General features: G+C 39.0%; 2 protein-coding genes across 2 annotated transcripts; both read right to left on the bottom strand.

Moving 5' to 3' along the window:
• Positions 1–258: 258 nt before the first annotated feature.
• On the bottom strand, positions 259–2,522 carry LOC127228887 (macrophage-expressed gene 1 protein). The gene has a single exon (XM_051193993.1). It carries the CDS (start codon positions 2,472–2,474, stop codon positions 372–374), a length of 2,103 nt encoding a protein of 700 aa, XP_051049950.1. The 5' UTR covers positions 2,475–2,522; the 3' UTR covers positions 259–371.
• Positions 2,523–10,119: 7,597 nt separating this feature from the next.
• LOC127227854 (olfactory receptor 5A1) lies at positions 10,120–11,079 on the bottom strand. The gene has a single exon (XM_051192168.1). It carries the CDS (start codon positions 11,077–11,079, stop codon positions 10,120–10,122), a length of 960 nt encoding a protein of 319 aa, XP_051048125.1.
• Positions 11,080–15,274: the final 4,195 nt, after the last annotated feature.

Here is a 15,274-nt window from a genome sequence, read left to right as displayed (position 1 = left end):
ACGGATTGGAAACTTCTGCCAACTTCAGACTAAATGCAGTTTCACCCCAAAGCTCTTGTTGCTCCTGGCCCATTTCTTTTCACACACAGAGATTTGGATGAGGGCAACCCGTGGCTTGTGTGGGAAGGAGCATTCCCATCATGGCTGAGATCCAGGACTAGGTTTTGCTGAATTAGTTGAAAGTCTTCCCTCCCCCACCTTGTTCGCATAGATCCTTTAATTCCCAATGCAGAGACTAGAACACGACCACTAAGTTATAAAACCTTCTTTTTATTCCAAATGTCACTTTAACTTCTTAGGAAGGCAGAGGTGGAGGAGAGAGGAGTGAAAGATGCTTGGGGATGAGAGAAACTATCTCTTTAGGGAAAGAATTAAGCTGGATTTGGATCCTGCACCCCATCAGGAGTGGCTCTAGCTCTTTGGAAATAAGACATCACAGGTATTTTTAAAATTTCCTTGCCTTGATTCTTCTTAAACCTCCGGTGGCCGTAGATGGCCATGGCAGTTAAAATCCCTAATGCTAGTATAACCCCAATTGTGATTCCAACAATAGATCCTGTTGATATGCTACCACTGTGCACTTTCGATGGGTCCTCTAGCCTCGACTCCTGAGTGTAGGAGGATTTGGCAATATCAATACTTGCCTCTACATCAGAGTTTGTGTCAAACTGACTGGTAAGAGGTAGCTGAGTGTAAGGCGGTAGCCTAACAGGGGCCAGGGTTGCTTTTGTGAAGACTCCAGCTTTGACACAGTAGGACACTTGGCATCCATCACTGATAACAGCTAGCTGTTGGCTGAAGCCCCCAGGACACTTTTGCAGAAATGATTGCCCTATGTTTCCAGATGTTGAAGAATTAACCAAGGGGTTCCCCATTGTGCAGCTGAAGAACCCACCAAAGGGGACTGAAAACTTGTGTCCTAACTCATGATCCATAGAAACGCATACCTTGAGGTTCTCAAACAGGCTCAGTGAAATATACCCAGTTGGGCATGACTGTTCATTTGTCACAGGGTTGCTGCTCTTGTCAGTGAAGACTCCCCCAAAGAGAAGTCCTGAGTTTTGGGATACTTGGCTGCTGGCTGCACACCAATAACCCCTAAATTCAGCCTTGGCCACTTGGTAGACTTCTTCACACACTGTCCTACAGAAGATAAAAAGGGTGCACTTCTTTTTACAGTCCACAAACTTGAAACCCTCCTCGTGGTTCTGAGACAGCAAATGGATAGGGATGTAACCAGAAGGACAGGTGAAATCACCAGTGAGAGGATTCTTCTGCTCCAATTTTGGGCAGAGAGGAAGTTTACTGTGCCATGACTGCTGATAACACACCTGATAAGCACCTCCAAAAGGAGAGTTGGCTGTCTGACCATCACAAGAGCCATCATCTGTATTGGCTTGAAAATTGAAGTTGGGGGAATCGACATTTGTGCAGCCTGGGTATGTGTTAAAGTTGTAGTAGCTTCTCACAGCAGTTTCCACTACCTTTGAGAGCTTCTCCACCAAGTGGTGTGGAAAACCAGGCAGCTTGTCAGGCTTGATGAAGAAATTCAGAGGCAAACCAGAACGGTCTACTGCCACCAGGTGGTTAGTGATACCCTTCTGCCAGGTTTCTAAGGTGATGCCTGGGTAGAATGGAGTCCCTCCGATGCTCTGCACCCTGGAATTGGTTCTGTTAGCAAGGTAGCCTGTGGTAAAGTCATTCTTGTAGGAAAAGCCTGCCTCAGTTTTGAAGTTCATAATCTTTGCAAAGGTAATTCCAGCAGATGCAGTCACAGCAATGCGGTTTCCCTCACTGTTCTTAAGGAAGGAAGACTTTATGTGGTCCTCCTGAATCAATGCAGCCCCAGCATCCACACTAGTGATTACATGTGTGCCATAGTTGAGAACCAACAGTTCTGCCAGGTAAGTGGCCATCTTCGTCTGGTTTTTCTCTAGATAGTCACATATTTCCATGAGCTCCTTTTTAAATCCCAAGCTGAGTTCTGAACTTGGGTTGTTTTTGACTGTATAGACCAGGTTTCTTACCTGAACCCTGGTGGTTACAGCATGGTCCTTCACTTGAAGGGTCTTCATCCTTTGGAACTCTGTAGAGAATTTGCCATTGACTTTGAAAGGAGAATCAATTTCCATGTTGATGGAAAATGAGGTGCTACTGCGGTAATTCACCCAGGAATCCAGGATTTCTGAGTTCATGTCCAGATTGCTCTCTTTCTGAGGAATGGTAAAGACTTCATCAGGGATGATATACTCTCCATCCTCTGTGGTCTTACAGTTGGTGTATGTCAAGTCCATCACCTGTCCCATGTCTACATTCCTTAGATTATCCCAGCCACCTCCAGGTAGCACTTCCAAAACTGGTTTATTCAAAGCACCTTGGCACTTTCGAAAACTATTATCACTGATCTGTTCTAGAAGCTTGTCAGCACATGCAACTGTGGTCCAGATGAGGATTGTGACAATGAAGCTGTTCATGGTTCGGATAATCCCAGCCACACACCAGTCCCAAATATCCACCAGAGAGCCTGGGGCAAACAGAAAGATGAGAAAGAAAGCAGTTGCTTAAGTGGTAGTTGCTTGAAAATTCAACAATTCCCCTAAAACCATTTCAGGCTATGTCAAGTTCAAAACTGACAAAGAAGAGTTGGTTGGAGTATCTAAGACTACTAGGACATGCAACAAGATAGAGTACACCATACACATACTCCCCACAGTTCATGCCCCTGTTTTCCCCCAACCCAGCATTTACCCAGCAAAGATGAGTTCTCAGAAGAAGCAGACCCCACATCTCACCTACTCTTTACCTGGAGTGCCTGCTTGGGCTTTTTGTCCACTCTCTAGGACTTGGCTCACTACTCTGCTCTCTTGTCAGTCTCCAGTGTCAGATTCTTTCACTGAAAATGAAGAGACAACACCTGCCCTTCTTGACACGCTTTTATCCCCCACCAGATACAGGGTGTTTCTGCCTCATGGACAGCCTTAGATTTCTCATTGGCTTACAGTGACTGGAGGCTGTCCTCTCAGAATAAAGAGGGTGGGGTAGCACTCATGCATGTTTCATGATGTCTTGTGGCTATAAGCCCTCATGTCCTGGTGTGTGTATGATGTTATCTCTGATTGAGATTAAGGATGAAGACAAGTCTCTTTGTACTATGCTGGAATACTTCAGTCTGACGTGGCCCGATTTGTCACTCATGTGAGTGAGTGACCTTACATAGTTGTTTCTTTTCAGATAGAAATACCACAAAGACAAAAGCCACACCATTATCTCAGTTTTATTTACCAAAAACATACAGGGACCAAGAAGTATGTGTGCCTGTGTACAAACATATCTTTTCTGTATATTCAGTTTACAAGTTTATCTTTTGTACCTTTAAGTTTTCCAACCCACCATCAGTGTAGAGAAATGAATGTGCCTCTCCCTTACAGAATTAAAGAAATTAGAATTTATTTTTATGTCCTTTGATGAACGTAACTTAATTTTCTTCTCCCTCTTTCTGTGCTGATGCCATTCTGTTAAACTAATGATTTAGAGAGATGCTACAGAGTGATCAGGGATCAGGGTTAAAGGAAGCTCAGCCCTGTGAGTTATTTAGGATAATTACAATGTGTCTTTTTCATCAGCTAGTGGTCAAGGAATCTAGAGAAGCTAAGAACACTTTGAATTTCACTGCCGTGGCTCCCCAAACCACCATAATCAACATGCAATCATGTTTCAATTCATAGATCAATGTTGTTACCTGTATGACATAAGTTTGCAGGGAATTGAATAATCCTGGGCCATCACTGATGTAGCATAGAAACAAGTTTAAAGGGGATGAGGCCTTTTCCTGGTCTTTCCAGACTGAGTTTCTCTAGTCACTATTCAAACCATAATGGTGTTCTGTAAATATAGAAATACTACATTGTGGGTCCGTTCATGCCAAGGAACCCTGCTTAGGGAAACTGACTTATGCCAATTGATTAAAAAAAAAATAAGGTGAGTTTGTGAACTTAGCTGGAAATCTCAGACACTTTAGAGGATGCTGCCCTTAATTTATAATCAAATGCTTATGTACTAATAATACCTCAGGAGAGGGCGGCCGGACTCAGAACACTGAGCATTGAATGCCTTTGAGTAGTTGTAATGATTCTGTATTTGAGTCCTTCTCTTCAAACTGTTCCAGGGATGGCTCATCAGAAATAGAACACTCTCCCCCACTACATTCATTTGGAGACAGCTAGAATTTCTCATTCTTTGTTCCTCTTCTTGAGGAACTGGCAAGGCAAATGTAGGCAATTCTAAATCTAGGGATTTCTAAACACTTAATGTATGCCTTTTTTTCCTTTGCTACAGTCTTCCTTCTCATTTTTTGTCATAGTAAATGAAAATTAATATAGTTATGAAAGCCAGAAAGAGTTATACAACAAAATATTTTAGTAGGAACAGGACAAGAGAGGTCATGAAGAGGTGAATATGATCAAAATATATTATGTATGAAGGTGCCATGATGAATCCCATATGTATAATTGGTATATGCTAGTAAAATAGTTAAATTTTAGAAAATAAACACTAAGGTTCTTAATAAAAATAAAATATTTTATAGGAAACACAATTCTTTTAAAATGACGTATTTTATTTGTGGGTATGTACCCCCCCCCGTGTGTGTGTGTGTGTGTGTGTGTGTGTGTGTGTGTGTGTTTATGTATGTTTGCCCATGAAGACAAAAAGGACATCAGCTTCCTTGAAGCTAGAGTTACAGGTGCTTCTGAGCTGCCTGACCCAAATGCTAGAAACCAAACTCAGTATTCTGGAAACACAGCAAACACTCTTAACTGCTGAGCCAAATATATATCCCTACAACATAACTTTTTCAAACAATTTTAATAACATATTAAATAATGATGAAATGCATTCAGTATCACCAGATATTTACATAGCCACTATTAAAGGTGTCTATATCAACCCACTGATGTTAATAACATCTGGTTGGTAAAGAATATTCACTTGCTTTGATTTTTTTCTTATTAATTTTGTTTTTATTTGTTTTAGTTTTTAATAATGACTATTGCTCACTCATTTATCAAAAAAAAAAAAAATAGTAAGTAGCAACTGCCAGATAATACTCAGGAAAATATCAAGAAATGCATAACTTTTAAAAAAACAAATCACTTTTTGAGTTTTCCTCTGCCTGAAGTTGTTGAATGTCTATGGACTCTGTGATTTTTTTTTTTGTTCAGTGAGTTGTGTTTTCAATTCATATAAATGGAGAGAATTTGGGGCACAACCTAAATCTGCACATCAGGACAATAATTTTGGTTTAACAGGCATTTTCCTGTTTTTTTTTTTTCCAACAATTTCCTCTCCTTTCTTATATTAAGTTATCTGTGCAAGAACATATTCTTTCAGGCTGGTCATCCTGGATGAGGAAATGCTTGGAGCTACACACTAAACTCTGGCCTCAAGCAGAGAGAAGCAATACTTCCGCACAAGGTATGTATCTAAGGTGCTAAAAGGCACTTTCACTTCCTCTGATAAACGGGAAGCCATATCTGTTTGACCACGTACAAGTTTCTGACATCTTGTCATGAGGAGCCATGATTCATGTGAGATGTTCATCCTGTACAGGCTTAGAACCAGATGAAATGTTTCTAACCTCTGTATTTCATCATACATCTGGGATTATTTCATGGGCCAGGATCATCCAATTTTATGTGTTCTACGGGAATCTAAGAGGCCCATGAGAGACAGTGCCCCTTACCAGCAGGAAGTAGTTTGGAAAGAACGACGCCCAAATTCCCAAATATTGTCTATAAATGTTTGTTTTCATTTAAATGGACTTGGTTATATAAAATAAATAAATAAATAAATAAATAAATAAACAAATAAATAAATAAATTTAAAAAAAAAAAACAGGCCCATGAGAAACTCAGCATACAAAGCAGGGAGCTGTGACTTCTGCAGTTCATGGAGTAAACTCCAGTCTAGACTATGGAGAATGTACCAGTAAGACAGTGACGTCTTCTCTTTTCAATAGTTGACTCCTAATCTGATATAATCAGGGCCTTGCCTGGTCCACTCCTTCCTCTCAGAGGGAGTTCTCCCACAAGGACTACTTTTCTACAAAAAACAAAAACAAACAAATAAATAAAAAACACAAAACAAAACAGTGGGTTTGCAATCCCAATCCTTTTTATTATGAAGGGTAGAAAGAAAAAGCTGATAGAAAATGCTTCTGCGCAGTTATATCAAAAGCTAGGCCAATTTTCAGAAGATAAGATGGCCAGGAATCTCTAGTTTAACATAAAAGTAAAGAAGGAAACTAAAAAAGCAGAACATGAAGAATCCAATCTGTGCTGGGTGGATTTTCATGGTCTAGGAAGCTGGTTCTCATTTCCCACTAAGAGTATAACAGGAGCTGCAGCCTAAGACAGAGGGCCTCAGAAAATTGACACTGTTCTCCCCCAAACAGGTATTTAAAGAGAAAGGAATGGAGGGAAAAGTTGCACTCAATAATAGAAAAGACTCAGTATCCCCTTCCATTCAACCGTTTACCAAATCAACAGCAAGACACCATTTTAAAAAACCTGCTGTGTCATGATTTGGCAGGCCCAGACTATGAGTTTTATCAGAGTTATAAGCTAAAGGGTAGCCAGTAGAATTACTCTAGACCACAGGAAGAAACTTTAGATCAGAGCTGAGTAGTATTCATGAAATGGAAACCTGCCTAGAGTCTGTGGGGTAACACAGATTTAGCTTCTAAGCACCAGTATGTCAAACATCAGGCAACTGCTTAGGGGCAGCATTGTCAAACTGGTGGTGAATATAAGACCCAAGGTAATCTGCCCTTGCAAGGGACCACACAAGAGTAAGAACAGCACTGGAACCTTGACCCTGAAGGACAACAGAGGTGTGACCCACATAGAGTTGTGACTTAGGCCTATGAAGGTCTGCCAACTGATGAAATGAAGCTCTGTGATATAACCTAAAAAGGGGATAACCAGAGTTGGGACCAGCATTAACAACTAGACTCCTGAAGTGTCCACAACCAGACTGTCCAAAGGTATGGCCATCATCTGTGAAATGATTCATGAAAAACTGTTCAATGATGGGACCAACATCTGTGACCTAACTTTGCAAAGTGCCTATCTGTAGGATCCTGAGGCACCTTGAGCTAGCCTGAAGCTGTTGGCAGGAACTCCTTGCCCCAAGGCTGTTGTTGGTACTCTTTCCATTTTGATGACACACACCTCATAACAACACACACCTCGTAACAACACACACCTTGTAACAACACACACCTCGTGACAACACACACCTCGTGACAACACATACCTCATAACAACACACACCTCGTGACAACACACACCTTGTAGGGAGGAACTAAGCCTAAAATTCCTGTAATTTTCCACTGTGCTGTAAGTCAGTATTTAAGCCTCAATAAACGGCATTCGGCATTCAGTGTTCTGACTTTGCCATTGAACGAATGACCCGCTGTCTTGTCTTTATTTCAATCTCTAGGCCTTCGCCTGATTCGTGGAACAGATTGTAGCGCGGGCTCTACACCCATCACTCAGGGAAGTGATAGGCACTTGAAACTCTGGGAAAGAATACTGGACATCAAGGCTAAGACACTTGGTTTTCCATAACTTGAATATTGATTACATCTAAGTAGCCATCGTTTGTCCTAAATTCTTGTTATTTAGTTGTCTTTATGTTTTGATTGGCACATAGTAACTATGAATTTTATGAGATACCGTATAATAATTTGATATATACACATAATTTGTAATGATTAAAACAGACTGTTAACATTTCATCCTTTCAAAAGGATGAAATTTGTGCTTGGACTTTCAAAAAAAGGGAGTAAGTTATAAATTACTTTCAATAAAACAGTAAGATATAAATTACTTTCAATAAAAGGAAATAAGATATAAATTACTACCAACTTCACACATGATATAGAGAACTATGACTTCCTTCTGTTTGACTTATTATTCTCTCTTCCCTTCCTAACCTATACTAACTCCCATAGTCCTCTCTACTTGGGTTCTCTGAAAAAACAGCAGGCACTGTTCAGCCCTGAGCCATCCATCCAGTCCTGAATATTTATTTATTTATTTTTAACAAAGGGATTTGTGCATGATATTGGATCAACTTTTAAACATGCTGTTTATAATGCCTGGTACATCATAAGCTTCCAATAAGTAGCTGCCCCCTTTCTTTGATTTTTTTTTTTGTTTATTAAACAGATACTTATTAAGCACATAGTTTATGGAAGGATATGTCCAGTGTTTTGGAGGGAAGAGTAAAGGAGAGCTTAGGCATGGATGCTAGCAAATTAGGAGAAGACAATCAGGAAAAAAAATACAGTGTCAGATGAAGTTGGGGGAATCTTATAGTATTTTATAAGAATATACTCCAGGGCTGGAGAGATGGCTCAGAGGTGGAAAGAACTGGCTGCATTTCCAGGGGTCATGAGTTCAATTTATAGCAACTGCATGGTGGCTCACAACCATCTGTAATGAGATCTGGTGCGCTCTTCTACCCTGCAGGCATACATGCAGGTAGAATGCTGTATGCATAAGAAATAAATAATCTTTAAAAAAATAACTAAAAAAAAATATGCTCCATATTGATTACCTGGTCTTTAGGACTCTAGGCTGAAGGAAGGTCTGACAGAGGGGTATACTGACTAAATAATCTCCCTCCACAGATATTACTAATAACTAATAACAGTCACAGAAATGATTAAATGAGAATCCTGTGGTATGCAAGAGTACGAGGCAAAAAGTGATCATCAGGACAGATGTGACTCACGGTTGATTGTTGTAATTCACCATGGTTTATTTACACAACCATTAAAGGAACAAGACTTCATTTACCATTTACTCTAGAATTATCTTGAAAGTTATGGTTAAAGATGATTTTACTGACATATTCCATTTTGCAGCAAACTCTACAACATAGCTATCTTATCTCAGATCATGCTCTGGAATGAGGGACACTGCTGGAGTGTTGAGCCTTCATAGAAAAAAAACGTAGAAATTGAGGCAAGGTTATCAGAGTGGTAAGAAAGCCTGACATCAGGTTCAGAGAGATGGTGGACAGGACACAAACTATCAGCCCTATAAGGTCAAGAGTGAAAACTGGTCTTATGAGTAGATAGGAAATTACAATGTCTCAGGGAAGTTTTTATTTTACAGATGGTCATACCTAATCAAATATTATAGGCATGAGCCTCATGCCATTCTATTTACAGCTGTGTCCAAACTTTTGATATTGTAACATGGCACCATCTACAAAATCCATGATTGAGAACACAATTGAGTTTTTAAAATTCTTCACAAATTCCCTATAATATTTAAGTAAATTTGCAATTTTTGCATTGGTTCATATTAATGACTTTCTTTGGCTGCAGGTAACCTCAGTGCATGACCTCTCATATGTCCTATCCTTGCTCTTTCCTCACCATGACCTTATAAATATAAACTACAGTGGTCTTGGCTCCTTGAATCTGGCCTCCATGGACTTTAGCAACACACACCCATTATCATTAACTCTCACTAAACACAGTTTAAAGGTACCCTAATACTCTACTGTCTCTGAGTTATCATTGTTAAATTCATGCCAATGGGGACTCTTGAGTTTCTAATCCAAAGTTAGTATTTTTGATTAGCACCAACCCATGGATAGGTAGGAATCCAAGACAAGAGGAACAGGCAGTATATCCTAATAGGTAGGTGAATTAGCAAGAACCATGCTTCTTGTAATGAAGAAATTGATGAATGGCATGTCTCTTATTACTAGACTTTGGCTTGTGACTTTAAGACACGGTGTCTTGAACTTAGCATCTTGTATCTAATGGTAGAGGAATACCATCATAACCATATTTATTTACTTTCCAAATGACCAAACATAAAATCTAACACCAGTCCATAAAAAGAGAGTAAATAAATAAATAAATAAACTAACATCCATTGAGTACAATCGTCTAGTAGACATGTCATTTTGGAGTAGGAGGTTCTTTCTTGAAATAAGTGTCTTTAATTTGTTACCAATTTTCTGAGCCACACTATCATTTTATTATTTACACTTCAGTGTAACAAAAGTGTAAGTCTTTTTTTGCTCTGTTTTTACCTAAGGAACTATAGCACAAAGACAGGACATCTGCTTCTTCCTCTCGAGCTTCTTCAATGCTTCTCTGATCTCCTTGTTTCTCAGGCTATAGATGATAGGGTTCAACATGGGGATTACTGCACCATAGAACATGGACACCACCTTATTTTTGTCCTGTGAGTATCCAGCATTAGAATGGAGGTATGAGAAGAGACCAGAGCCATAGAAAAGAATCACTGTAGTTAGATGAGAGGCACAGGTGTTGAAAGCCTTCATCCGCCCATGGCTCGAATGAATCTTCATAACAGCAGCAATGATGTAGCCATAGGAGACCAAGACAACAAGGGATGATGTTCCACCTACTGCACACACGACCAGGAAGTTCACTACTTGGCTGAAAAAAGTACTAGAGCAAGACAAGGACATCAGGGGTGGCAAGTCACAGAAAAAATGGTTAATGACCAGAGACCCACAGAAATGAAGCTGGAATATGGAGCTGGTTTGGACCAAGCCAGTGAGGAACCCTCCTGTGTATGCTGTAATGGCCAGCCCCACACAAATGGTGGGTGACATGAGGGATTGATAGAGTAGAGGACTGGAGATAGCAGCATATCTGTCATATGCCATGGCTGCCAGGAGACAGCACTCAGTGCCTCCCATTCCAATAAAGAAGAAAAGCTGTGTGGCACAGCCTACAAAGGAGATTGCCTTCTGCTCCTTAAAAAAATCACAGAGCATCTTAGGTGCTATGGAGGAAGTGTATGAGATATCAACAAAAGATAGGTTACTAAGGAAGAAGTACATGGGGGAATGGAGGTGTGAGTCCATCCTGATCAGGACAATGAGGCCCAGGTTTCCAGCTATGGTCACCAGGTAGATTCCAAGAAACAACAAAAAAAGGACAATCTGTACCTGGGGGCACTCTAAAAATCCCAAAAGGATGAAATTGGTCACCATGCTAATGTTTCTTCCCACGGCCATGTATCAGCTCTGCCGTCTTCAAAGTCCCAGAGTTAGAATCCTGGGGACAACCAAAATCCAAATAAAGACACTCTTCTGCTTTATCAAAGAATCATAGATTCATACAAACAGAAGACACCCCCAAATAAAAACTCTGTATCTGCTGAAGAATTCGGATAACACTCTTACTTATCTGATAAACTTATTAATGTAAAAATATATCAAGATAGCAGTCTTTGAATTATCTGGATCATCACCTTATTGTCAATAGCATCACAACTACCATGTTAATGAAGAGAGTTACTTATTAGTAGTACTTGGGCTAACAATCTCTATCTTCTTTTAAATTGCTCCAAATGTTGCACTATACTATTTGATCATTTAAGTTTAGACATGTATTCTTTTCTTTTTAAAGAGAAGAAATGTATATCAAAACTCAAAATGCTTGCAAAGGTAATTGTGTTTCTCAGGTTTTCTTTTAATTGAAAATTCATGCAATATATTCTGATCACAGTTTACCTTCCCACATTTCTCCCAGATCCTCCATACCCCTCCACCCATCCAACTCTATGCCTCTTTGCTCTTTCTTTAGAAAACAAGCAAACAGAAATAATTAAAGGAACAATGAAAAAGCACAACACATATATACAGACAAAACCCAGTAAGACTTTTTAAAACTCCTAAACAAATATGACAAAAGAAATAAAAAAATCTACAAAGCACCACCGGGTTCATTTTGTATTGTCATCTACTGCAGAGCATGGGACCTATCCTTAAGTGTGATTTATATACACAGTGAGACTCCATTGGAGAAAACTAATTTTCACGTTGTAGTTTTATCATTATACTTATAACCAGGTTTCACAGACTGGACCTCTTTCCTCTCCTCTCCTCTCCTTTTCTCCCTCCCATTCCCCTCCCCTCCTCTGTATCCCTGTGTTCCTCTTTTTTTCTTGTTCCCTCCCCACTATCTCAATAGCATGAAGCATATAGAGATAAAACCTGGAAAAATACTGACTAAACCAAAGAGTAAAAAAGTATTTACATGTGAAATTTGAATGTTTTTCCTGCGTAAAGATTAAACTGGCCATCTTGAACTATGTGCTTCTTAGAGCTAAATGCTGAGGGTGTGAATATTAATAACACATTATTAAATGATGAACACTCAACAAAATGCATAGTACAGACAGAAAAACAGGTGATCATTAGCACATCATAGCAAGTGCTATTAGAGAAACATTTATACACTACATTGGAGCTTGAAGACAATAGGTAGTGTTTTTAGAGGGAAAAAAAAATCTGTGAGGAGAATTGCAAAGATGAGTAAAGCAGTCCCAGAATGGGAAGACACTGTGTGAGAGGTTTTGGTGGTGATCCTGAAATCTGAGTTGTTTATCTAAGGAGAACAACATTTGCAGAAGTACAGGTGAGCAAGCTTAATGTTTAAGGTATATAAAAAGATCAGAACTCAGGGAAAGGGGAGTATAAAAGGTAAATTCTGGAAGCCAGAGGTGGGGAGACAAATTGTGAATGATCCTTGAAAGCTTAGGTGGAAAAGGACACATTTGTTTTAAACACAAAAAAAATCAAAAATATGCAAGTGTATATACATATGTAATCACATTAACTGTATGCCATTGCATATTGTATACATTATTATTTAATTTAAGCCTCTCTCCGCTTTCAGACTTCTGATCCATTTATATGGCTCCAGTTTTAGACAGAAGCAATCACCTTACAATGTTGCACAGATTTGATTTGTTTCTTGATTTTTCTGTCCTTCACTAGAACAGAATCATAATAAAGACAGTTTTTAAAATTGTTTTCTTTTTTGGTTAAATACCCAAAACACTTAAACCTATATCCAGCACAGAGCAGGGTATACCAAATATCTAGTGGATAAATGTGATGTTAAACCTACACCCAGCACAGAACAGGGTATACCAGATAGCTAGTGGATAAATGTGATGTTAAAGAGTTCCATTTTTTCCCCATACACAAGAGAGAAAACACAAATATTTGTTTATTACTAAGCATTCTGGTTCCCTCTATATACAGGTAACTACCTGGCAAATACACAAATAATACTTGCCACCTTAGTGTAACTCAGAGTGTAATTACACAACAAAACACTTGTGACCTTAGTATACTCAGAGTGTAACTAAACAACTAAATACTTGTGACTTTAGTGTAACTTAGAGAGTAGTAGACTTACAGAAGTAGTAAGGAGGATGACTGAGAATCAAAGGGAACAGAGAAAGACAACCAGAAAGTTGCTTTAAAATCCATAACTAAAGTCAATGACAGTTGGTCCTTTAAGCCTTTCCCAGCATGAAAGAGAAACCACAAGGGGCTAAGCCCTTGGTAATGTCTGCCTGTCTTTATTGTGAGCATTTGTTGTGGTCATCAAAGGTGTATTTTGTCTTTCCTATTTCAGCCCTGAGACTACAGTTTCTAGGCTTACTATGGTAAGAACTAACCACTGATTAATTTTATAATTCCTATAGGCAGCTTAACTATTTTGACCTAAGTTATCTACAGGTAATGATATAGGAAAGTATATGAGGCCTGCTATATTCCCTTATAATACTACTTCTATCTTTGTCATGGCCTGAGTACTACCATCTGTTATTAGTTTGTTCTTGTTGTTGTTTTGCTGGTGGTAGTAGTGTTTTTGCTTTTTTTCCCAGTGGTTTTGAGCTAATGTGGCATCTCTATACCTATTATCCTATTTGTAGTTACTCAAAGCAGGGCTTTGAAATCAAACAGAGCAGAGCTAGTGTCTAATCTTTGATCTCAATTCATCAGTTTTGTCACACTGGACAAGCCATTGGTACTGAGAATTGAGTTTGGAGCCTATTGCATACTGGGCAGATTTTCTATTAGTGAGCTATATCCTTAATTCCTACCATATCACACATAAATCTCTTCCTGTGGTTTCCCTTAACTTTAACATACAGGCAGCAATAGAAAAAGAAATAATTTCATTATTACACCAGTGATAAGCTCTATGAAGATTCTGACCAAGATCATTCCATCTCTACATGGTCTACTTCTCATCTGCCTCTATAGACTAAATGCAAGTGTGTGTGTGTGTGTGTGTTTAGGTGTTCGTGTGTGCTCCACTTGGACAGCACTTGTATAAGCTACACAGGCACTTCCTCTCATGTTATCATCAGCCTTTATAGCATCATACTACTTCATTTCACAACACTTAGCATGCTTTGTATCTTTGTTGGATCCCTCTCCTTAACTATAAACTATGGGATGGCATTATAACCCAAGTTTTTGCACCTCTTAGACCTGAATGGTATTGATTTATAATTTAAACAATATATATATTGGTGACAAAAGATGTAGAGGAATTATGGAAGAACAAGAAATTATTGACTTGTTGAGTCAACATTTAAGCTTCTAATTTTTTCACTCCCAAGTTTCTGGTCTTTCCTGTTGCCTAAACCCATCTGGATGTGAATCTGGGCAATTGATAATACTCTGTCATTGATACAACTGCATGAGCTGTGACCTTTCACCGAGTGACTGGACAGGACCAGAATCTAAAAATGATTATAAAGAGTTTTCTTGTTCTCAATCTTGACAGCATGATTAACTTTTAACAATCAAGTTAATGTGTCAAAATAAAAAGGAATAGCTCTCTGATGTGGACATTTCCTCCCAAAAATGATGTCTCTGGGGGGCCCACAGTATGGACTCATATTTCAGTGGGTTCTATAGGATGGTGAATGAAGCAGAAAGACCAACAAGAGGAAAAAGTATTTTCTTGGATCATTTTCCCTTTATCATTCATCAGAGTGCTTGGATTTTACAGATGCCCAGTGGATATTTTGTTCACTGGCCGAATAAGGGTTATCATACATACCCTATACACTTGTTTTATTCCCAAGACCCTGGGACTTGCCCTATTTTAAGTACTTCCTGGATACTCAAAAATACTGAGAATATATTTAAATTAATAAAATATCACAGCTGGAAATCAGCTAGCTTAGACTTTTCCCACTATGGTTATAAAATGAAAGCCAAAAGAGATAGGAGGAATGTCAATATAATTGGTTAGTACTGGAGGTGAAAATCGAATCTGTATATTATGCTTTGGGAATAAACCTTTACCCACCACCTTCTTCTAAAGCCTGGTGTCTCAATGAAAGACACAATGACCTTTTACTTTGTAGGCACACTCATGCTTGCACACCCCTGA

This window comes from Phodopus roborovskii, unplaced genomic scaffold, assembly GCF_943737965.1.
Source record: "Phodopus roborovskii unplaced genomic scaffold, PHOROB, whole genome shotgun sequence".
Lineage (NCBI taxonomy): Eukaryota > Metazoa > Chordata > Mammalia > Rodentia > Cricetidae > Phodopus > Phodopus roborovskii.
The sequence above is the reverse complement of the archived record's forward strand: the minus strand, read 5'-3'. Positions and strand labels throughout refer to the sequence as shown.